We start from the raw sequence: 21,829 nt of genomic DNA, 5'->3' as shown, positions 1-21,829 counted from the left end.
TTGGGCTTGGGCATTGTTTCGGCTTGAGGCCCCAGGCGCCTGGCATCCCATTGAACCACCCGGCCATCTCAGCCTTTGACACGAGAGAGTTGCCCGTTTCCCCCGCATTCCAACACCGACTGCGCACTGGGCCCGCGCAGCCTGAATCGCAAATTACTGCTCATTTGGGCTGTAACACCAACCGCCGCATACGAGCCATGGCATCGGCGACGCCAGCCCACACCGAACAGGCTCCCCAGAGGCCTCTCTCTTTCGCAAAGGTCCGCTTCTCCGACGACCCCCTAATGCCGCCTTGTTTGCTAACCAGTCCAGGTCGCGGCCTCTGCCATGAAGCCTCCAATGTCGAAAGATTCCGCCCCCAAAGCGAGACCACCTGTTGCGACACCTCGTGTACCTGCCATTGCTCAGAAGCCGCGCTCTATTCCTACAAATGGCGACATTCCAAAGGCGCCTGCGGAGAAGCAACAGAGCATTAACACGAGCAAGAGCGCTGGAAATGCCACCTCGCAGCCCGTGCCGCCAGTTGACACAGCAGCCTCCTCGCCGGCACCCCCCGTCGATGTCAAGGCGGAAGCTGCTGACAGGCCTCAGTCTGCTGCGATTGTCAAGTTGTCTGCTACAGAAGATAGCAACACCCAGCTATCTTCGTCTGATGGATCAGGAAAGCCGCCCAGTATCGATGGAAAGAGCGTCGCCTCTGCGACGACATTTGCACTGGACGAAAAAGAGTCTTTGCGACCGGATGACAGCGCTAGCCTGAGGGCGGTCGAGGAAGAGGACATTATATCGCCTCCAGACTCAGTCATTGCAGATTCCCGACAGGGATCTGATCATGGTGCCGCGCGCGCCTTTCGGGACCAGCTGCAGGAGATAGCTGTGATGAATCCCCAGCCTCATCGAGGAGTTCCCCCAGGAAGATTTCCGCCTATACCCAATGGGTCCCAGGCCTTGTACGACCCTAACCAGTCGCTGAACGGCACAGGGCCCATGTCCCAGCCTCTGCCAAACAGCATGGCTGCGCACAATGGCGCGCCCAACATGCCCGCTATCCCAGACGAGAAGCTACTCGAGGCTCTGCGTTCTCCTCGAGACCGTCTGTTTGTGGTCAAGATTGAACAAGACTTTATCGATTTCATCAAGGACTCTCGGTAGGTTTGCTCCTATCAAAATGTGAAAATCTTCCGTGCGCTAACAATGCCCAGTGAGAACGAATTGTGCCTACCTAACTGCAACACTTTCTACAGGATGCTTGCGCATCGTCTTGCCGACTACTATCTGCTTGGCCATGTGGTTGATACTACCATGACGGGTGTTAAGATCACGCGTACGCCTTATTGTAGGATGTATGTGTTGATGTGATGATTTTGTAGTCATTGTGCTGATCAGTCGCAGCCCCCCGCCCGTGTCACAAATGGTTGATCCCGCAAAGGGAACCAATACTCCTCCTGTAGAGCTTCCTGCTCGCAAGATTATGCGTCGTGACGATGGCAAGTCTGGAAACAACACTGCAGCCAACTCACAGAATGCGTCAAAGACGACGTCTGAAATGGGTGGCAGTGAGGGTAGCAACGACGGTGAAGCCACCAAAGACAAGACTGCTCTATCTCGAGAAGAGCGCGAGGCGCGTTATCGAGAAGCGCGTCAACGTATTTTTGGCAGCGCTGAAAGTGAAGAGACTGATGCAACCGAAGGCAATGGGTCAGGAGAAGATAAGGAGAAAGGAAAGGATGTCTCGAGGTCAAGCTCTACTGCTGGGAAGAAGAAGCCCAAGAAGCAGCGCAACTACGACGACGACGACTTTCAGGCTCGGTCCCGGTTCAACGTGTACTACCCACAGCAGTACCCTGTTGCTGCGTACGCTGGAGATAATGCTGTTTATTATAACGGCTTCCCAGGCCCTACGCAGAATGCCCCGTTTGCGGCCATGAACCCTGGAGCCTCTCCCTCAACCACGTACAGCAGCCCGTATCCTGGTATGATGAACCCAGATGCGCAGCCGCAGTATGGGTGGAACGGACAGCAGTACCAGGCCTCCAACGGGTCAATGATGATGTACCCCGGCTACGGACAAGCACAGAATGGTTATGACCTGTCGACAGACTTTCAGCGGGGCATGTCATCATTTCAGAACGCCGGTCTCCCATCTCAGGTGACGCCCAAAATGGCGAATCCACAAATGGCATCCTACCCAGACACGTACCAGCAACCTCAGCATATGCCTGTGAATCCAGGATGGCCACAGGCCAATCAGCAGCCCCCATATCAAATGGCACAGAATGCGTACGGTGCTCAGAACGGACCGGGCAATCGCCCAATGTCTGCGCCTCATCAGCCCCCAATGCCCGGCTACCCCTACGGCCAATTTCCTTCCAACGCATACAATGGCAAGCCAAACCGCAACCAGCATCCTATCCCTGGAAGCTACAACCGTGGGCAGTTTAACCCACAAACTCAAGCATTTGTGCCTGGTGGACGCAACATGCCTTTTGGAATGCAGCCAAACATGATGCCAGGACAGCCACAGATGAATGGCTATGGTGGATATCAAATGTCTGCTCAAACCTCGATGCCTGCCCAGATGCCAAGGTCCAGCCCTTCGGCTACTTCAACACCGCCGTTCGGATCACCTCAGAGCATGCAGGGCAATATGTCTGCTCCTTCGATGAATCGAATTACATCGCAACCAGGTGATCCAGGTTCTTCACAAAGCAGCATCGCCAAATACGGCACGCCTGCACACCTACCTGCAAAGCCTCCTGCCCCCGCACCAGCACCGCCATTCGCCCTCCCTTCGATGACACGAGTGCCGTCTTCTGGGCTCGCTAACAGCGCCCCTAACATGGCCGCGCGAGCAGCACCGGCGTCTTTCAACAACAACACCAACAATAACAACACTAATTGACGTTTGATGACATGACCTTTAGCATTGCGACGGTGCTCCTATCCTACCTTTTGCATTTTTCCTCGACGATGGGTAAGGCAAGAATGGGAAGAAAAACGTTGGGCGTTTGTCTGACCTTTTTGTCTTTCTGATTTGCAGCTGCATATCAAGGATTCGTCGGCGTTTTTAATACCTGAAATTTCGTCCTTGACTTTGGCTTGTTGGGATGTTGACAAAAGGGGTCTCTCTTCTGGGTCACTGGGGCGTCGGCAATATCTATGTAGCTTAAACGAAATTGAAACCATGTCTGAATGTTGAGAATTGGTTGGTTGTGATGTCTGCATGTTTTGGTGGATCGAGGAGTAAAGCGCGGCACTGCAGCTCACGTCGATGATGAACCCGCCTATGCTGTCACGTGGATGTTCTAATTCGTGATCGCTTCAACGTGGTCATGCCACGAGCGGATACATGGCACTCGAGGATAGATACTAGCGGCATGTGGAGTGTAAGTACGTGGTGAATTCCGGCATTTCTCGGTGCCAGTACGTAGTGGAAGACAGACAGTGGCAGACGGAGATGTCCAGTGGCCACATCGACTAGTTGATAATGGGATTTACGTGTAAATGGCGTCTTGTACTGAACAAGCTACACCTCGCCGATAGGTTTGCGAGACAAAGCTGAAGCGAAAGAAGCGTTTTTTTTTTCGTCGGTCAATGGCTGGCTGGGAAAGCAAGCGTGATGCTGCACTGACAGCCATCCCGACACGCCCAAGCGAAACCAAGTGTACATATTCGATGGCGAAGCGAGTTGAAAGGAGGGGCTGTGGAGTGTGTATGTGTGAGCTGTAAGAGTAGAGTGACGGCAGTGGCGAGATAAAACACGACCGGGGCTGAACTGAACTGAGCTGAAGCTGAAACTAAAGCCGAGCTGAGCTAACTGGAGTGGAGTGTATATAAAATGAGGCGCAGCAACAGTAAGTAACAGCAACAGCATCGATGGCTAGTACGACTTAGCTAGCCCAATGCACGAAGTTCTATTCTTCACTATAAATTTGCCCCGCTGTGTTGGCTTGGAAATCCGCATGCATGGCTTGATGGTGGCGTCGAGCCAGCCCAAGTACACCTGCACCTAGTGTTGTAGTACAGTACCTAGTAGGTAGTGGTGAGTAGTGGTACTTGGTGGTATGCATGATGCATAGCCACACACTCTCTCTCTCCTTGTTCGCACACAAAGTCAGAACCAAGGTTCGCGGATAAAAACAGGAAAAATGCAAGGTCCGATATACTTTTTAGAGCGAGCGGAAAGGTTAAGACGCTAGTGAATATATGTATATATATATATATATATATATATATATTTGGTTTTTCGGGGGGTTCAATGGGTGTGCTTGGTGTGCGTGCGTGTAGATAAGTACTTAATCCAACTTGGTAGATCATCATCATCATGGTGTAGGTGTAGGATAACAACAACAACAAGCAACAGTAATGTAGCAGTAGCAGTAAGTAGTAACCTAGCCGCAGCAACCAATGCAGTTGCATCATGTACATGCACATGCACATGCACGTCACGACGGGGCCATGCAGCTAGATACAAGTATGGGTGTGTGTACTTGGACGGGTGATGTGATGGTGTGATACCGGCAACCAAACACTCAGCCCACCAATGCCAGCACGACGAAGCAAATGCGAATGGGGTTGCCAAGTAAAACTGGGGGTGGGTAAAAAGCAAGTGTGAATGTATGGAAAGGCAGCGGCAGGAAGAAGTGGACATTGGGTTTGATGCAGGATGCGTGTGGAATGCATGGGTTGAGCAATTTGCACCTTGTATCTTACGTGTGTACCAAGTATATGTGCTGTTATTCCCCTACGTACTGTTTTCGACATTGTCAGTGGACTTTATGGCTGTGCATTATTATGCAGTGCGTCGAGGTGTAGGTGTATATATAGTGCAGAGTTACTACTGTGTCTTGAACAGTATATAGTATCTCGACAATTCTTCTTCCTCGTCTTCCTGTCTCCTTCATTTTTATCCTACACCTCCTCATCACCATCACCATCGCTACCATCAGATCCAGGGAAATGCCATTGCAACTGCTACAGTGCCCATGCAGTGCTAGGTTACTGTTACCGTTACACGACAGCGCGGTGCAGTGCAGTGCAGTGCAGTAGAGAGAGGTACCCGGACCAAACTTTTCAAGGTAGCATGGGACTAGTTTAGTATGCAGTAGTACTATTTTTCTAGTGAGACTTGAGGTTTTTCTACCGTGTTTTGTTTTATTGATATAATAAAGTGGATAGCTGGTGTGCTAGATATACACGTGTGTGTGTGAATGAGAAGACAAGGGGAGACGAGAATGATGTGAGCAAAGAGAGATGTTTGTGGTTAGAGTAAATCGAGTCGAGTCGAGTCGATCTGTTGCACAGCATATACATGTCGTGTAACACGGTTGTGTGTCTCTGCTGTGCAGCCCTAAATACAAGGCCACTCATCCAAGGCCACTCGCCCAAGTGGATACACTTGACCTCCCCCGTGAAACATTGACATAGAACCAGTAAAAAGACAAGGTATATTTGTAACGCCTAGCATAGCCTGTAACTGTATACTCTATATTACAAAAAACAATAAGAATATCAAGAAATAGCGACTGTACATATACATTTTCGTACTGTAACATGAGAACTTGATCGAATGCAATTTTTTTGTGATATCCCGTTTCTCTTTACGAAAAAACAAGGGATTGGTTAGTTAGTTTGTTGAATGGATGGATGACTTGGCCGTTGTTACATTAACCCAGTCCACACTCTCGTGTCTTCTTTCTTTGCAATGCACAAAGCCACCTTTTGCTCTCTTGATTTGCCCTCGCCCCACTACACCCATCTCGCTACAGCTAAAGAAACAGAAAAAAAAAGAAGGATATTTAGGTAAAACAGAAAAAGAAAGAGAGTTCTGAGCCTTGGATGACAAGGCGTGTGTGTGGCTGGGAAAACTCAAATGAAAGACAAGAGTAGTAGTACTCGTAGGAAAAACGACCCATGCGTGAGAGTGGGCGGAAGCGTGATGATTACCACAGTGGTCGCGTGAAGGCCGTCAAAAAACCCCCAATCTCTCGATCCGATTGCGAAGCATCTCGAGAAAGATGGCGAGAAAGATGAATAGAAAGATGAATAGAAAGAATAAATCCACACATGGATGCCTTGGGATTCAAAACGTCTTGTGACGAAAAGGAAAAAGGGGGCGACACGCTCGAAAAGCAATGGCACGAAGCACTGATACCAAGTTCGCAAACACTCTTGCTTTTGTGCTAGCTTTACACATACAAATCGTGTGTAAAGCTTGCCTTGCTCAATATTCCCTCCCGGCGTTGCAACCTCCGAATGCAGGCTCATTCGGTCTCATACCAAGTCATTGTGCCAGACAAGCACAAGTCTGTTCCTTGCGAAGATGTTCCATCACAGAGTGGGGGGCGAGCAGGCCTTGGTGTCGACACCCAATCCGGTGTGCCGCATATGCGGACGCACCGGTGAAGACGGTAAAAGAAAAGGTCGAGGCAGAATGTGGAGAGTAGGTTGATATAAAAAAAAAGGTAAAACGAAGGAATTATCGCCTCCAAAAAAAAACGCCGCTGTGTGGATATATGTCGACCGAAGTGAAGAGCAATGAAGAATGATAGATGTGGCAATATACAAGGTAGCGATAGATGGAAATATAGCCAAGCTAAAAAAGAATTAAAAGTTTTGCGCAATGCCAGAGTTCCCTTGGTGGGGGAAAACACTGGGGTTCTCGATCCTCGTGTTTCGCCGTGCTGACACGTCTCTTATAATGGGCTGCTGTTGGCCGCCATAGGGATCACTGGCGCCGTATGGGCCAGGCTGGTAGTAGTCCTGGTTGGCGTAGTAATCCTGCTGGTTGTTTCCTGTCATGCCAGGGTAATCGCCCGAGTTGTCGGAATGATCAGCAGTAGAGTATGTCGAAGAGGCGTTGGAAGGACCACGGTGGACACCGATTTGGTTCTGGGCAGAGTTGGGAGCAGCAGCGCCATTGGCAACACCGAGGGCGCCAATGCCATCCGAATCCATTGTCTCGCGGCGGCCGTCCATCAATGGGTCGTTGGAGTGGGCGTCAGAGTAGACTCCGTGTGTGGGCGAGTGGGGACTGGCATATCCGCCGGGGTTGCTGTTGCTGTCCGAGTACGTCATGCCCGAGGTGAGCGTCGTGGACATTTTACGGTTGGAGCTGGTCGTGGTGTTGCCCCATCCTCGGTATCCGCTCTCGTCCTCGGCCATGGCCAGACCACCGACGGCGGGCAGGGTTGGGTCGTGGTTGGGGTTGAAGCCATACTCCTCCACCTCTTTCCTGCGCTCGTCTTCTGCGCTCTTGCGTTGCTTGCGCTTTCGCCAGAAAAAGATGCCGCCCAGCACCAACAGCGCCACGACCACAACGGGGATGACGACGGCAATGGCAGTCTTGCCGCCGCTGCTCATGCCGCCGCTGTCTTCCTTTTGCGCATTTTGCAGGCCAGTGGAGCTCGTGCTGGACGAGTCGGCGCCTGTGGCGGTCGAGGATGCCCCTTTTGTGGGCGCTGCAACATTACCAGATGGGGTGATGATTGAAGTGATGGTGATGACCTGGGGCGGCTGGCCTGGAGCCGTGGCCGACGTGACGACGACAATCGAGGTCTGGACAGCTGTCGAGGGGGGCGCCGAGGGGGCCGTCACGGTGCTTGTACCGGCTGGAGGAGGCGGGGCATTGTTGGTCGAGGGCGCAGTGGTTGCTGCTGGTGGAGGAGGAGCGCTCGTCTCTGCAGCCGGCGGTGGCGCCTTGGTCTTTGACGTGTCGGCGGCTGGGGGAGGAGCCGACGAGGGGGCACGCGCAGGGGCAGGTGCAGGCGAAGATTCGGGGGCGGGTGCGGGCGCGGGCGCGCTCGAGGGAGCTGGTTGGGGGGTCGAGGGCGGCGGGCTGGTGGCGGGCCTCGGGGCTGAAGGTGAGTTAGAAGCCAGGGCAGGGCTTGAAGCAGACTGTGCGGGCGCATTGGAGGGCGCGGCAGAAGCAGGAGTAGGAGCAGAGGCCGCTGGTGAGGGCTGTGGTGCTGTGGAGGGTGTTACAGACGGCGGCGGCGGAGGAGCAGAGGAGGGAGAGGAGGGAGGAGGAGGAGGAGGAGGAGGAGCAGAAGGCGAGGCAGAAGCAGCAGTGTTTGTTGCACGCGGAGCAGAAGAGGCAGCGGCAGCAGGGCTGGACGCGACAAAAGAGAGCGACAACGTACTGGCAGTGACATTGCCCGACATGTTTGCGATGGTGGCACGGCCAGAGGGAGGCGGGCACTGTCACGAACAGAAGAGCGACTGAGGCTCTGGGGCGGGCGTGGAGCAGGATTCGAGGCCGGTGGGTTTTGAGTGGGTTCGGGCTTGGTAGGGGCGTGTTGCGAGACCGTGGTCGGCACGACTATGCAAGAGGGCGAGGTTAGTGTGTCGCGCAACGCAATGGCAGCGCAGCCGTGAGGCGGGTGGACGGCGGCGGGCGGCGACAAGTGTGTGGGCAGGCGAAGCGGTGCTTGTCGCGCGTGGGTCTGGGAGGGCGGTGATGATGTATGTGTATGTGAGCAGATGAGTGGGCGAGGGCGCGCAAAGGGTGAGGGTGTGCACGAGACGGCGCGGACCCTGCACGGGAGCGAGAGAGGGATGTGGCATGCAGCGCATCCTGGCTAGCCACCAGCGGTTATTGAATGCACACACACCCCCCAAGCGGCCGCCCTGCCTGGCCTTGTCTGGGCCCAACAACAGCCAGCGCCGCCGCCGTCAGCAGCAGCAGCTGGAGTCGCTGGACGAGCGCCCTCTGTTGTTTGTTCTCTTTCTCTGGCGGGGCCGCTGTGCCGCCGAGCCGACCAGAGAGAGCGCGCGCGCGAGAGAGAGAGAGAGAGGGCGAGGGCGTATGGGCAAGCGATGTGGGCGCCATGGTGGCTGCACATTGAAACGCGGCCACGAACAGACACCTGTCTTCTTCTTCTCTTTTCCATCCTCACCCTCTCCCTCGCTCTCCTCTCCTCTCCCTCGCATCCTCATCCTCGCTCTCCCTCCCTCCCTCTTCCCGCTGGCAGAGCTTGGGACGGAAAGCCGGCGCCTGGTGCATCGCGCCATGGCTGGCGCTAGGCCTAAACAGTAAGGCTGCCAGCAGGGTGGCGCCGCGCTAGTCCCCAATGCGGCGCGTCAGTGGCTGAGGCCGGCTGCCATGTGCCTGTCCTGGCCACGGCCCGACATGGCACCATCTACTATACAGGTAATACTCTCTGCTGTGAATGTACTGCCACACATGCTGCTACTTATGTACTACTCCATCCAGAGTAGCCAGCCCTGGCCGCCGTGTCATCATGCCAAATCCAGCTCCGTCATCGTCTGCCCGGCTGCTTGGCGCCATCCCGGTTCCAATAACATCATGGCCTCGCTTGTTTTTTTACGAGCTCCCGCGACAGGGCCGCCCGTGCCCCGCCCGCCATTGGCCCGCCGCCCACTCTATATTAAGACGCCCTCAGCACACACTGCCCTCGGCACGTTGCAGCCCATCCAGAGCCCGAGACCGACAGCGCATCGTGGCGTCTCGCTCGTATCAGAGCTCTCATTACTCGTATCCTACCTACCGGCCAATGTCCTCCTGCCATCCGCCTGCTGCTCCGAGTTTCATCCATGTCCCGATCGGCAACCGCTGCTTGAACCATCGCACCAAACAAGAAAAGCAGCATGAAAAAAAAACACAAAAACCTGCAATCCCAATCCCAATCCCAATTACCCGTCACAACCTTGCCATTAATCCACCCCCAGTGCCGCCCAAACTGGTGTGGCCAACAAGTTTCACTCCACAATCTCCCCAGACGCCTCCATGTCATGCTTACCAGGTCAAGTCCTGCACCCGACAAACTGCCCTGCTGCATGCTCACTAAGCAATCCCTCCAACCTGAACCTGAACCTGAACCCGAACCGTCCTTTGATTACTCCCCCTTTCCTTCTGGCAATGGAACGCCAGAAGCTTATCCACTAGCCTGTCAAAGCTTCTTGTGCACAAAACAAACCCCCTGACCTATACCAGCCCCGGGATCACCGCCTTGCGCCCCTCTAGTTTTTCTTTACCAAACTTCTTTTCATACCACCGCTTGCCCTGCAACGCCCGCGGCAGCATCGTCGCAATCTCGTTGACAAGGAACGCGCGCGCCGGGTGGCAGCCCCATCCGCCCACAATCCACCACCCTGCCCATTCGATCCACTCGCAAAAGTAGTGCGCGTACAAGACGTACTTGAACAGTCCGTTCTTGGGAATCATATACATCTTGTCCACCCTGTCCACCGCCTTGCCCTGCTCCTTTACCTCTTTGCGCTGCCGCCGCCCTGCCGCCCTCCTGATTTCCCGTAGATCGTCGTCGTGGAACATGTTGCCCATGAGCCCCCAGCACCACACCACCAGCCCGACAAACATCCACTCGGTCCGCGCACTCCACTCATACTGCGACGTCGGCCCGTACCCTGCCAGATAGCCGCCTATCGAAATCGCGTTGCACAGCTGGAAAATCACCGCCGATATCCAGATGAGAATGTGCATGGGCGACATGCTGGGGTTGAGCAGCAGCGGCGAGATGATGGCCCGATAGACATAGTGAATGACCTGAATTCTCAACCGTCAGTTGCACAATCGTGACCGCCATGTGCCAGAAACTCACAAAACACCCTGCCATGGTCCAGTTTCCCATGGGCAGCTCTGCAATTCCCACCTCTTTCGGCAGCGACATCATAATGTACACCAACGTGAGCGGTCCCACGCACTCCATCGTCGCCCATCCTATCTTGCCATCGACATTAAACCGCGACTCAGTCGACGTCTTGCCCTGCGGATACCAATCCAGTACCCATTGCGCCGTCGTAAACTATCATTTTGACAACCCTCATGTTAGCCTTTTTGTTGTTGTTGTTATTGCATGCAGTGGCGGGGAGGTGTGCGCGCGCGCGCGCAGTCAGCGCAATGGGAGGGCCCAACAACATACCAGAGGAAAAAACTGCCACATCCAGCATAACCACTCCCAGTTCTCGCGCGACGGCGGCAGCCAACCCTGCACAATCGCCATGCTAGATACGTCTCGGCCAAGTCGCGTTGCAAACAAATACACACAACTGCAAACCGTCCAAGTCTTCGTATCGTGGCGCCCGGCTCCTGCGGAAAACAAGCTGCTGCGTCAGTGGTGGCGGTGGCTCTCAACGCAGCAAATCTCTTTCTCTCTTTCTCTCTCACTATCTTTCTTTCTTTCTTTCTTTCCCCACCCTTCAATGTTCACGCAAACAAAATAGTAATAACAATACACACGTACGTCCGTACGTCCGTGAATGTAATGTACGCGTGCGGCTCCCCCGCTCCTACCTTCCCCCCCCCTCTCTCTGACTTTCGGCGCGATTATGTACACAAGCTTTCTCGGGCCTCCAACCCGCGTCATGATGTCAACACAGCTGCCACTACCACTACCTGCTACTGCCACATCCGCGCCAAGCCGAGCCTTGATTTTTCTTTTTTTTTCTCTTTTTTTTTCCCTCTTGGCCCGCCATTTGGGAGCGATGCCCTGGAAACTGAAAAAAGAGAAAGAAGAAAAAAAAGAAATCATTTTTCTTTACACATGCTTGCTGTCTGACATACATACATACATGCAAACAGGGATACATCACACCATTTCCTCACGTGCAGAACAGGGGCCTTGAGCATGAGGGGGTATTACTTTGGCGCGCTATGCTTGCCAAAACCCCAGCCATGTCGGATTGTGAGATTGTCGGACGGCCAGCACTGTGGTTTGCGCGTGTAGGAAAAAATATAAACAACTATATATCTGCTACTCCGGCCTGTTCATTCATCAAGAATCTCGTCTCCTTAGCTCAATTGGGAGAGCGCCAGACTGAAGTCAAATTTGGTCACTAAATCTGGAGGTATCGTGTTCGATCCACGAAGGGGACAACGTGCCTGGGCTTGCTCAGGGTCTTTCGAACGATTTTTTTTGCGTCTGCAAACTTCATGCGACTGGGTGTAGAACAAGTTGTGTTGAAGTGACCGTCACTTTCACAATTTTTTTTATAACTTGGTCGGGGAAATAACGATCAGAGGGGTGTGGTTTCAAAAATTCATTAGGCTTCATGCCTGGACATGGTGGTATAATACAATGCATGGATGATGCTCGCTAAACACTACAAAGAAACCATAACTCGTACTTGAACTTGTAACGCGCCAAAGCAAACTACTGCTGTCTCGCCCCGCTAGCCTCCATGTCGGCGTCGCTAACAGGCACGCTCTCTCGCCTCAGCTGTTCGGGCGCCCTCGCCTCATTGCCCTTCTTGATGCCCCTCGCGCCAGGCGTCAGATACGTGCTGTCGAGCGACGGCAGGTCCTCGTCGGCCGGCGGTTCCCAGTGCTTGCTCTTCCACGGCGTCACGTGGAAAATGTACATGGTATCGATTTCCTCGAGGGTGCGGCCGTGCGACTCGCACACAAACAGGTACACGACGACGGCGCCGGTGAAGCAGCACGCCGCGAAGATGTAGCCGTATCGGTAGTCAATGGCCGAAGTGATGTACGGTGTAACTGGGAAGAACTGTCAATGCATGTTCTTCCAGACAGAGCGATGGCCCAGTCGACTTACAAAAGGAAATGAGAAAGTTCCACGTCCAGTTGCTGGCCGTGGCGAGGGCCATGCATTTGGCGCGGTACCGAGACGGGTAGATTTCGCCCACTACAGCCCACACAATCGGGCCCCAGGTCATGGCGTAGCCTGCGATGAAGAGACACGCAAACGTAATCATGGCATAGCCCACGCCCTGGTTGGACGTGCCATCGTCGTTGGTCAGCGAAAAGTGGCCAAGCGAGGCAAACACCAGGAAACACATAAACATCCACAGTGCGCCGGCAATGAGCGAGGGTCGTCGTCCGAAGCGCTCGACCACGTACAGTCCAGGGAACGTCATGCCAAAGTTGACGCCGCCCAGGATCATGGACGTGACGAACGAGTTGCTGATGCCGACGGAGTTGAAAATAGTCGTTCCGTAGTAGAAGTAGCTGCGAGCGGTTAGTACGCCTTGCTCCAACACCTACACAACTCAAATCAGACTTACTAGTTGGCGCCCGTGAGTTGCTGCAGAGCTTGCAGGGCAATACCAAGCGTAACACGGTAGGCCATGCGGGGTCCTGTGAAGATTTCATACCACGGGTGGTGACCTCCGCCCGCCTGTTCGGCCTCAAACTTCTTCTGGATCTCGCGGATCTCGCGCTGCACCTCTGGGTGGTCTTCGGGAACGCCGTATGTGAGGGCAATGGTGTGCTTGGCGCTGTCGATCTTGCCTCTGCGGTATTCCCATCGGGGCGACTCCTGCATGAAGATGATGCCGACAATCATGATGGCCGACCAGATGAAGCCAATGCCCATGGGAAGCTTCCACGCAAAGGAGCTGCGGCGGGCCTCGGTACCAAAGTTGATGCAGTAGGCCGTGAAGATGCCAAGCGTGATGAAGAGCTGGTAGCACGAGACGAGGGCACCACGGACGTAGCGTGGAGCAGTCTCTGATTGATACATTGGTGTCAGCACCGAAAGCGCTCCCACACCAAGACCAGCGACCCAGCGACCCAGCGAGATCTGGTACCATGTGTTTGTCGTGGTGATCTGCACAATGACTCCGACGCAGAAGATGATGTTCCAGAAGACGATGGAGTATTTGCGGCCGAACCTGTCTGCAATGGGTGCAGCAATCAGGGCTCCCATTAGGGTACCGATAGACAGCTACAAAAGTGTTGGCTCGTGCCGTGAAAAATTGAAGCAGTGTACCCAACTTACCAAGGCGACAATCAACCCAGACTTCCAGTTGCTAAACTTTAGTTTACCAGTCTGAGGGTCCTTTTGGTCGGCAAACCTCTGGAGAAAGTCGGGCATCTCCAGGAAGCCCGAGATCTGACCAGTGTCGTAGCCAAAGATGAACTGGAGACTGTTAGTGGCAGGCCTGCTGGGTATCGGCTGTAGTACGCACACCGCCCATTGAGACGATAATTGCCATGGCAATGATACGCATGCGAAAGATTTCCTTAATGCCGCCCTTGAGCATCTGCGGCTTCTTCTCGGGGTCGTGGTCCATGGTGGACGACGCAGGCGAATGCTGGTCTCGCATCGCCATGATTGTATCGAAATGTTTGGGTGACTGTCGATCAACTGGACAGTGGTGTAGTATCAGAAGTTGGGGTCGTGGGGTCTCCAGCTACATATAACGTATCCATTCTGCTCCACTTTGGGGTAGCACGAGTTCGCAATGCCGTCATTCCGGAGCTGTGAACCGTGGACGGCCATGGCAGCTCGCTGTGATGATCCTTGTTGCAGGAAAAGTAGCACAGGCCGAGGGCGTGTGGTGGTCGTGGGTCTCCGCGGTGGTAGTCGACGTCATCTTTTGCATGGCCGGGCATGGTGACTAACGGCGACTGGGCGCACCGCGAGCGACAAGCTTGGCAAATCAAAGGCTTGACAGGCTTAAGCTACAGGCATGCGCCGTGTGCCCATTGGCTGCGGGGCCTCGTCGGCCTCAAAATTTGAGCCTCTGCGGCTTGGCTCCGTGATTTACCACCGACGTCAACGTCGTTGAACGTCATTCTTGACTTGGACGTGTGGGGTAGGGCGACAACGGGCCTGTGTGAGTCGCTGCGCTGGTGTGCTCGACGTGCTGGACGGCCGAACCCCACCGACGACCTGGACGACCATCGGGGCTTGGGGTTTGGCACGGCGTGTGCTATGCAGTGTAGGAGCGGATCGTCAGAGGCTGCCGCGCATAGCATGACATAGCTGACGAGCGGCCAGGCCTGCCAGACATTCTCCCAGGTGTAGGTGGGTGTAGGTGTAGACAGGTGCAACACGCGTCGGACGAACAGCTGCGGGGAGGCGACCCATGGGACAGCTCCCGGTTTTCCCTGCTTCTACGCGTCTTCGGTGCATATTCTTTGTGGGTCGTCATGCCAGCCAGTATCAGTGTCAGTATTGCCACAAGACGTATGGGGCTCCCACTCTGCACTTCCACTCCTCCAGACTGCTACCCACGTCATATCCCCAGAAACGAGTAGCTCGAGCGAGGGCGTGCTGCGTGCTTGTGCTTGTATGCATCCGTTGCCGTGCCGACGCTGAGGCAGAGGCCGCGGTCCCTGTAGTGGTAGTGGTAGTGGTAGTGGTAGTGTGAAACCCGCCATCCGTCTGGTCACGTGATGCGGCTCAATGGACGACTTGTGGGCTAGTGTTGAGCAGAGGACCATGGCTTATCAGCAACTTATCTCTGGGATGCACGCGTGGGCTCGTCAGCACCAATACGTGATGTGCAGTGTACATACCGATACCGACAGGCACACCATACCAGCCTATAACACACAATGCGGCTTCATCTTCCAGACGAATACGCGTCTTTGGCTGTCCTGGTACACATCCATCTCGGACCGACATGCGCACGTCTGTCCCGACCAATCACAGGCCCCAATTGCCTCGAGCAACTACTCCTCCACCAACGCCATCACCCAATGCCCACGACATCGTCCTTGTATAGAGCTTCATCTAAACAGGGCCAAGTGCATTCACTGTAGAGCTTCTCTCTTGACTCTACACGCCTGTTACAATGCCAGCCGCAACAACAGCTGGCTGGCAGTCCGGCCATGGCCTGACGTGGCGTCAGCCATGGCGACAGACGGCAATACAAGATCCAGCTCTGACTCGCATTGGGATGCAGTTTGGATTCCCAACGTGGTAATTGCAACGGGCAGGTGTAGATTGCAGATGAAAACTGCGGATACTGTTTCCGACCACTAACTTTCACCAGTGCGCACCAGCTGTCCGCGTGCGCTGCCCATGGATGGCGCTTTGCTTGTTTCCAGTCGCCCAGCGGGCCATGCCGCGGCCCTTGTTCCTACACGGCCACGCGCACCACCTCCTCCACCACCACCACCATGAGCAGCCACGGCGGGCGGGCTGTGCCAACTGCATCCGCTGCAACAATGACAACGCCCATGCATGCATGGCTTTGCATGACTGCCCAGAGCCACACTGTCGGCTTGCCTGCGCCCGTCTGCACATACAATCAATACCCCTCGCAGAGACAGGATCAACAGTCTAGACCTAGCACCGCGTCCGTCGCAACCGACCCAGACTCGTCCATCTACCCGCAATACCCGCATTGGCAGACACGACTTAATTTTTCTTTTCTTTCTACCACCGCTTTCTGCATGGTCTGACCCTCCAAGCGCTGACCGACATGCTCAAACGAGTAATATGCCCTGCAGCCATGGAAAATAGGCGTCTTGTACGGCTACGCATTCCGTTTCGACGTGCCATGAACGTGTAGACCATGGCCGACATGGCGTACCGGTTGCATGGTTGTGCCGTGCCAGACGGACAACGAGGGACAAGAAAACCGTCGATCGAGTAGCCTGCATGTTGTCTTCATTATCTTCACTCTTGCTGCTTGAGACATGCAAAGCGTCCCGGTTGCTACACCATACAATGCCCCATGCCGTCTTCTCCTGGTGCCTTCCAAGTCTCATCTGCGCATGTGCAACGATAGACTATGCTATACCGCTCAAGGGTCTCATGCTGCGCTTAATCAGACCAAGGCCGGTCTAGTCTCTCTCTCTTTATCTTGGGCCTGACCCGACCCTTGGGCACGCTAGCCTTGCTCACGCCCTTTTTCGCTGTCGTGTCTAGCACACTCTTAAACCCCAGACTTGCACCCACCGGCTCTGGACGCGGGGCCTCAGCAGCAACAGGCGATTCTGACCCCTCCATGAGTCCTAGTTGCTCCTGGAGCATTCTGTATTGGATTTCTGGATCTCGCGTATCAACAGCGCCAGACTCTGGCTGCTTCGGCGTTTGCTGCTGCTGAATGGATTGCCCAGACACTGAATAAGCAGTTGATGACGCAGACGATGCGCGTGGTGCATCTTCGTCTGTGAGAAATCCAAATATATCCGCCTCTTGGCTGTCTTGACGATGAGGAGCCACGCCCGGGGCCATGGAGCTGGTGGACGAATCCTCGTGCAGACTGTCTATCGCTTGCGACTCTCTTGATGCATTATCGCTTGCCCCTCTTGTCTCGATATTGGTAATGTCAAACAAGGGTGGCTCCCATCTTGCACGCTCCTCTTCAGCTTCTTGGTCTGCGTCCGCGAGCGCCTTGGCTTCCTTGTGAAGCCGATTCTTCTCCAATGTAAGCATGAGCTGCCGCCGGTTCACAACAGCTGCCAGAGCCCGCAGCAGATTGGGTTCAAGTTCTTGCTCAGTCTCAAGATGTTCCATCGTCTCACCTATGCGCTCAACCAGTTGTGCTTTGGCATACCCTCGTACCAAAATGCCATACGTGAATTGATCCGGATCAACGCCCCGGTTACGCATAATCTCAAATACACGCTCAGCCGCTTGCACTTGGCCCGTCTTGAAGAATGCCTGCATCAATATGTTCCAACTGTAGATATTGGGCTTCGTTGGGCTCTCCGTCATGTCCTTGATGACCTGAGACGCGTTTGCAAATTGTTGCTTCTGGCTGAAGGCAAGAAGGAAAGCGTTCCAGATGATTGGATTCCGGACCAGGCTTCTGAAGGCTGGGCTGCTCCCCTCTACTGCGACCGACTTGAATATCCGGTACAGGTTTAGGACTCGTTGATTGCTTACAGTCAACGCTGATTGAATCTCTGTTTGCATCATGATGTAGAGCGCTACAGAAGGCGGCGTGAGAAGTGCCGAGTTCGGTGCAGGGGTGTTTTGCTCAGTCATGGCATGCCTCGGATACATCATTCCAGAGGCGATAAAAGGTTCCAGCGGCTCCGTGGAAAATAATTTTGAGTAGGCGTCCCACAGCAACGCGCGCGTATGTTCAGCGTCAGTGTCAATCTGATAACGTACATATAGGTAGTACAGATAATCCGCCGCTAACCACGAATACTCCCCTTGCTTGGCCACATCTGCGCAATGTTGTGCAAAACTTTGGAATATGGCTGGATCATTTTGCAATGTACACCCATGGAGGAGAATCGAGTAAGTGTGTGCATCGGGCTCTAATCCATTGCTTTCCAGGGTGTTGTACACTTTGAAGGCAGTGTTGTAGTCGCCAGCTTGCATAGCATTATGCATGACTATGTTGTAAAGCAAGATGTCCATCTTGATCCCCAGGCGCACAAAAGCAGCCACTATCAAGGGAGTTTGGTGAAAGTCGTGGCTTGCGCTCATGCTGTGACGCAGTATGGTGGCGCATGTCCATCGCAATCTCTCCCGGCCCACCACCGCGTTCCATCCAGTCGTAGTGTGTCTTACTCTGAGCTCATCGAGACATTTCAAGGCGTATTGGACTTCCCCAGCCTCACCAAAGGCGCTCGCATAATGCAACATGGTGTCAAACCCAATGCTCGTACGGTGCTCAACCAAGCAATCAAACACTTTCTTGAGGTCGCCGGTTTTGGCTAGTTCCACCAGGTTGTATAGGAGATCCTGAGAACAGACGTCGGGCTGGCTAGACAGTGACTTGGTAAATATGTTTACAAATGCAGGAACGAACAGTTTCCGATGTGCCATTGGATCGGAACCCCACTTTTGGAGAGCACCGTATACTTTTCTCGTATGAATCTTGGAGAGATGGCCAAGAGCATCTGCGATAGCTCGTGTCTTCCGGCCTCGTAAAAGCGGATCGTTGGCTATAACTTGTATGAATCGCAAGGCAAGGCCAGGTTTGCGATCCAAAAGGTAGATGAGCAGCCGATGGGCGTACGCTCTCCTTGTACCAACATCGAATTCAACCCAGTTTTTCCATACCATATGTGAGCCAATTGGAGTGTTAGGTGGGAACAGCTTGCGGCTGAGTCGGACGCATTGCGGCTTGTGTTTTATGACAACTCTTCGCGTATGTCTTCGTAAAGAGGTATAAAGTGTCCGATCGAGCGCAGCAAAGGCTACATTCAGCCGAGTCCTTTTCTCAGAGCGATCCAATTTCCTAGTCAGGTCCAAATGTTTCGAGTTCCAACGCAGCAAATTCAGCACGCGGCGAGAAAGAGACCTGTAGGTTCCCCGGTCCATCAGCTCGTCTGGCGACAGATTGGATGGCAGTCGGGAGATGTAATTGGAGATTCGTGCTCTCTCTAAGGCCAGTAATTTCTCTCGTCTGGCTGCCTGCGAATACGCATTTGGAGCAAGCACGGAAGAAGTGCGATTGGACACAGCTCTGTAGAGTCGGCGTTTTCCAACACCAGTTTTGGTTGGTGCATTGGAATGGCTGGGCGTAGTGGTCGCATATGTTCGTGCATGTTGCCGGGCAAAGCTGGAAATTTCCGAATAAAGCCAATTGACAGGATGCGGATGATTCGACTCTTTCTGCCAATAACCCAATGTTTGCAGCGACCCCGCGGCCAGGTCCTTTTGCCTCAGATGCTGGCGACATTTTGACCCAGACTGGTGCCGAAGCTGATGATTCTTCTCTGCATCTCCTATCCGCCCTGAAGCTTCCGATAGTCCAAAAGGACTCTGCTTCTCTTTCTGCGCAGCATCACCCCTGGCATTGTGCGGCCTGTTCCTCCCTGGGATAAGTGACTCGGCGAAGACTCTCGGCGCAAGGAACGGAAGGATGGGGAGGTCCGCGCTGGCGATGAAGCTAGCATTGGGGACGCGGACTCGGGGCATGGGAGGCCGGAGATGCTGCAATCTTTATCGAGCCATGACGCGTTGGCTGTGGTGAAGCGTATGGTATGGCAAAGTGGCTGGAAAACTTGAGAAAGTGCGCATGTGGCTGAAAGCGCTACAGTAGCGGGTCAGCTAACGCCCCGGGTCACTCAACGCCCGGGCAACAACACAACAGCTTCATGAGTATTGCAGCTGTAACGCCTCAACCAAACGTGATAAAATTGCGCAAAAGTAGATTTATACTATATAATAGCCTGTGAAGACTTTGCGCTAGTCCAAATCTTTTTTTGGGCGGCGGATTACCCGCGATTTGGTGGTTTTGGGTGGAACTGGTTGTGCAGCCACCCGGGCACCCACAGAAGCTGTACCACCCACAACACCTTTCTGACGCTTTGTAGCTGGCTTATGAGGTTTTGAAGCTTTGCGCTTACCCGATTGGGGCAATTGTATAGCTTTGGCAGCGTTGCGGAGGCTTCTACGATGCTCTCTTTCGGCTTTCTCTTCGGCCTTCCGCTTTCTGGTCTCCTCCCAACCCTTCTCCCGCTCAACACGCCTCGCAGCTTTAAGTTGAAGCTCACACTCACGAGCTGCTTTGCTTGCCTCGGCTTGCTTGGCTTTTTAAAGCTTTTGAAGCTCAGCTTGTTGTTGTTGTGATGCCCGACGATCGCGAGCTCGTTGTACACTCCTGGGCGACCATATCTTGGCTCCCCTATGGTAAACCTCGTCCTCATCAAGCTAGAGGGTGAATGAATGCTTTGGTCGCCTCTCCTTGATGGATAGGGACTGCCTGAGGCCCCTGACCTCCTCTTGGAGTATACTGTTTTGAGCTGAGATGTGGCACAAGCTTCGTTGAAGCTTCTTGACGTCCTTACTACCCTAATCCTTCACCTCACGGCGTACGATTGATTTGAGCTTGAGCCAATCGCTCCCCGATAGTACTGAGTTGCTGCTGTCAGAGTCTGAAGCTTGCTTGGCAAACTTCTCGAGTACAACGTCTGGGTTGGCTGGGTATATACTAGTGGCTTCAAACGACTTCTTGATGAGTGGAGGTTTGAATACGTTACCTCAAGCCCTCTAGAAGAGCGGGAAGAAGTCTCCTTTGGTCAAATTGAGTAACCCCTAGCTGTCCTAGAGGTATCCCATCAACTAAGTTAAGTAAGCGTTCGAGAGGGGTTTGAATATACAAACGTCGAGGGGTTGAAGCGTATAAGTAGCGTGAGGGGGTAATACAAATAAGAGGATCTTGTTGTCGTTACAATACTCAATAAAATCCATGGTTACGTGGGATCCGTGGCCGTCAAGGAGTAGTAATCGATACCCAGTTAAAGCATGCCGTCTAGTTTCTCTTTCAAACACCTGTTTGAGCCACGATAACCCAATATCATTGTTAGTCCAGCCAGAGGGTGATGACGTAGTAAATACTGAGTGTTCTCTAGCTTGTATAGCTTCAACCTAGCTCGATTGAACAGCTCCGTTGGCTCCCTAGAAGATGAGAGTTGGACTCAAAGCGCTCCCATCCGAACAAATACAAGCCACAACCGTTATCCACTCGCTGGAGCCATCTTCAAGGGGTTGCCTTACCCCTTTTGACTCGTACAGCTTCTTATCAAATACACGATTTGTTCTGCCAACCTGGCCAAGTTGAAACCCCTTTTCGTCCATATTGAATATATGTATTGGTTGGACGTTGTACTCCTCTATTTTTTTATGTAACAGCTTGAAGTATAAGCTGTACTTGGGTCCTGAATCAGCTCTAGTCCGCTCCTTGGCCATAGCTTTGCCCGATCAAGAGATAAGATGGTTGGGATGACGGCGGAGAAACCGCTTAACCCAGGTTTCGGAGACCGGTTTGCCAGCCAACTGGCTGGCAAACTGCTGTACTATTACTTTTGTAGGCGGCAAACGTCGTTCGGTAAGCGTTTCGATATATCGTACAAGCTCGGCTTCGCGTTCTGGGTGTAGGGATCGTTGGGAGACTCCGCGCTGGTTGTGCACACCCTAGTGCCTTCGAGCGAGCGTACTGCGCTCAACACCAAACTGGGCAGCAACTTTTGTGTACGAGAAATCATCTCCTGGCTCGTGCGATTCGATATATTCAATCGCTTCTTGAATCGGATCCATATTGGTGGAGTTGTGACGCGTTGAAGTTTTGTTGTTATGGTGTTGGGGCGGGGCGTTAGCTGACCCGGGGCGTTAGCTGACCCGCTACTGTAACCGGGGAACATGTCCAACCTCCGAGCTCTACTCCGCAAAAGTCACGACAACAA

General features: G+C 53.6%; 5 protein-coding genes and 1 non-coding gene across 6 annotated transcripts; 2 read left to right on the top strand and 4 right to left on the bottom strand.

Annotated features, from left to right (window-relative positions):
- The first annotated feature begins 57 nt into the window (after window positions 1-57).
- Window positions 58-3,255, top strand: SETTUDRAFT_170917 (uncharacterized protein). The gene is made up of 4 exons (XM_008022968.1): window positions 58-260; window positions 313-1,148; window positions 1,203-1,343; window positions 1,393-3,255. The coding sequence occupies exons 1-4, from the start codon at window positions 198-200 to the stop codon at window positions 2,900-2,902; spliced, it is 2,550 nt and encodes an 849-aa protein (XP_008021159.1). The 5' UTR covers window positions 58-197; the 3' UTR covers window positions 2,903-3,255.
- A 3,351-nt stretch (window positions 3,256-6,606) lies between these two features.
- On the bottom strand, window positions 6,607-8,163 carry SETTUDRAFT_153263 (uncharacterized protein; the record flags this gene model as incomplete). The annotated part of the gene is made up of 2 exons (XM_008022967.1): window positions 6,607-7,967; window positions 8,142-8,163. 2 exons carry the CDS (start codon window positions 8,161-8,163, stop codon window positions 6,607-6,609), a joined length of 1,383 nt encoding a protein of 460 aa, XP_008021158.1.
- Window positions 8,164-9,523: 1,360 nt separating this feature from the next.
- Window positions 9,524-11,169, bottom strand: SETTUDRAFT_162738 (uncharacterized protein). Its single transcript, XM_008022966.1, has 3 exons — window positions 10,902-11,169; window positions 10,581-10,784; window positions 9,524-10,525 (listed from the first exon to the last, which is right to left on the bottom strand). Exons 1-3 carry the CDS (start codon window positions 10,980-10,982, stop codon window positions 9,947-9,949), a joined length of 864 nt encoding a protein of 287 aa, XP_008021157.1. The 5' UTR covers window positions 10,983-11,169; the 3' UTR covers window positions 9,524-9,946.
- A 595-nt stretch (window positions 11,170-11,764) lies between these two features.
- On the top strand, window positions 11,765-11,854 carry SETTUDRAFT_t7. Its single transcript has one exon. It is a non-coding gene; the product is annotated as a tRNA-Phe (tRNA).
- Window positions 11,855-12,008: 154 nt separating this feature from the next.
- On the bottom strand, window positions 12,009-14,032 carry SETTUDRAFT_162736 (uncharacterized protein). The gene is made up of 5 exons (XM_008022965.1): window positions 13,909-14,032; window positions 13,719-13,859; window positions 13,003-13,664; window positions 12,534-12,946; window positions 12,009-12,475 (listed from the first exon to the last, which is right to left on the bottom strand). The coding sequence occupies exons 1-5, from the start codon at window positions 14,011-14,013 to the stop codon at window positions 12,132-12,134; spliced, it is 1,665 nt and encodes a 554-aa protein (XP_008021156.1). The 5' UTR covers window positions 14,014-14,032; the 3' UTR covers window positions 12,009-12,131.
- Window positions 14,033-16,384: 2,352 nt separating this feature from the next.
- On the bottom strand, window positions 16,385-19,562 carry SETTUDRAFT_41089 (uncharacterized protein; the record flags this gene model as incomplete). Its single annotated transcript, XM_008022124.1, has 1 exon — window positions 16,385-19,562. The coding sequence occupies one exon, from the start codon at window positions 19,560-19,562 to the stop codon at window positions 16,500-16,502; it is 3,063 nt and encodes a 1,020-aa protein (XP_008020315.1). The 3' UTR covers window positions 16,385-16,499.
- Window positions 19,563-21,829: the final 2,267 nt, after the last annotated feature.

The sequence above is a fragment of the Exserohilum turcica genome (assembly GCF_000359705.1).
Source record: "Exserohilum turcica Et28A unplaced genomic scaffold SETTUscaffold_1, whole genome shotgun sequence".
Lineage (NCBI taxonomy): Eukaryota > Fungi > Ascomycota > Dothideomycetes > Pleosporales > Pleosporaceae > Exserohilum > Exserohilum turcicum.
The sequence above is the reverse complement of the archived record's forward strand: the minus strand, read 5'-3'. Positions and strand labels throughout refer to the sequence as shown.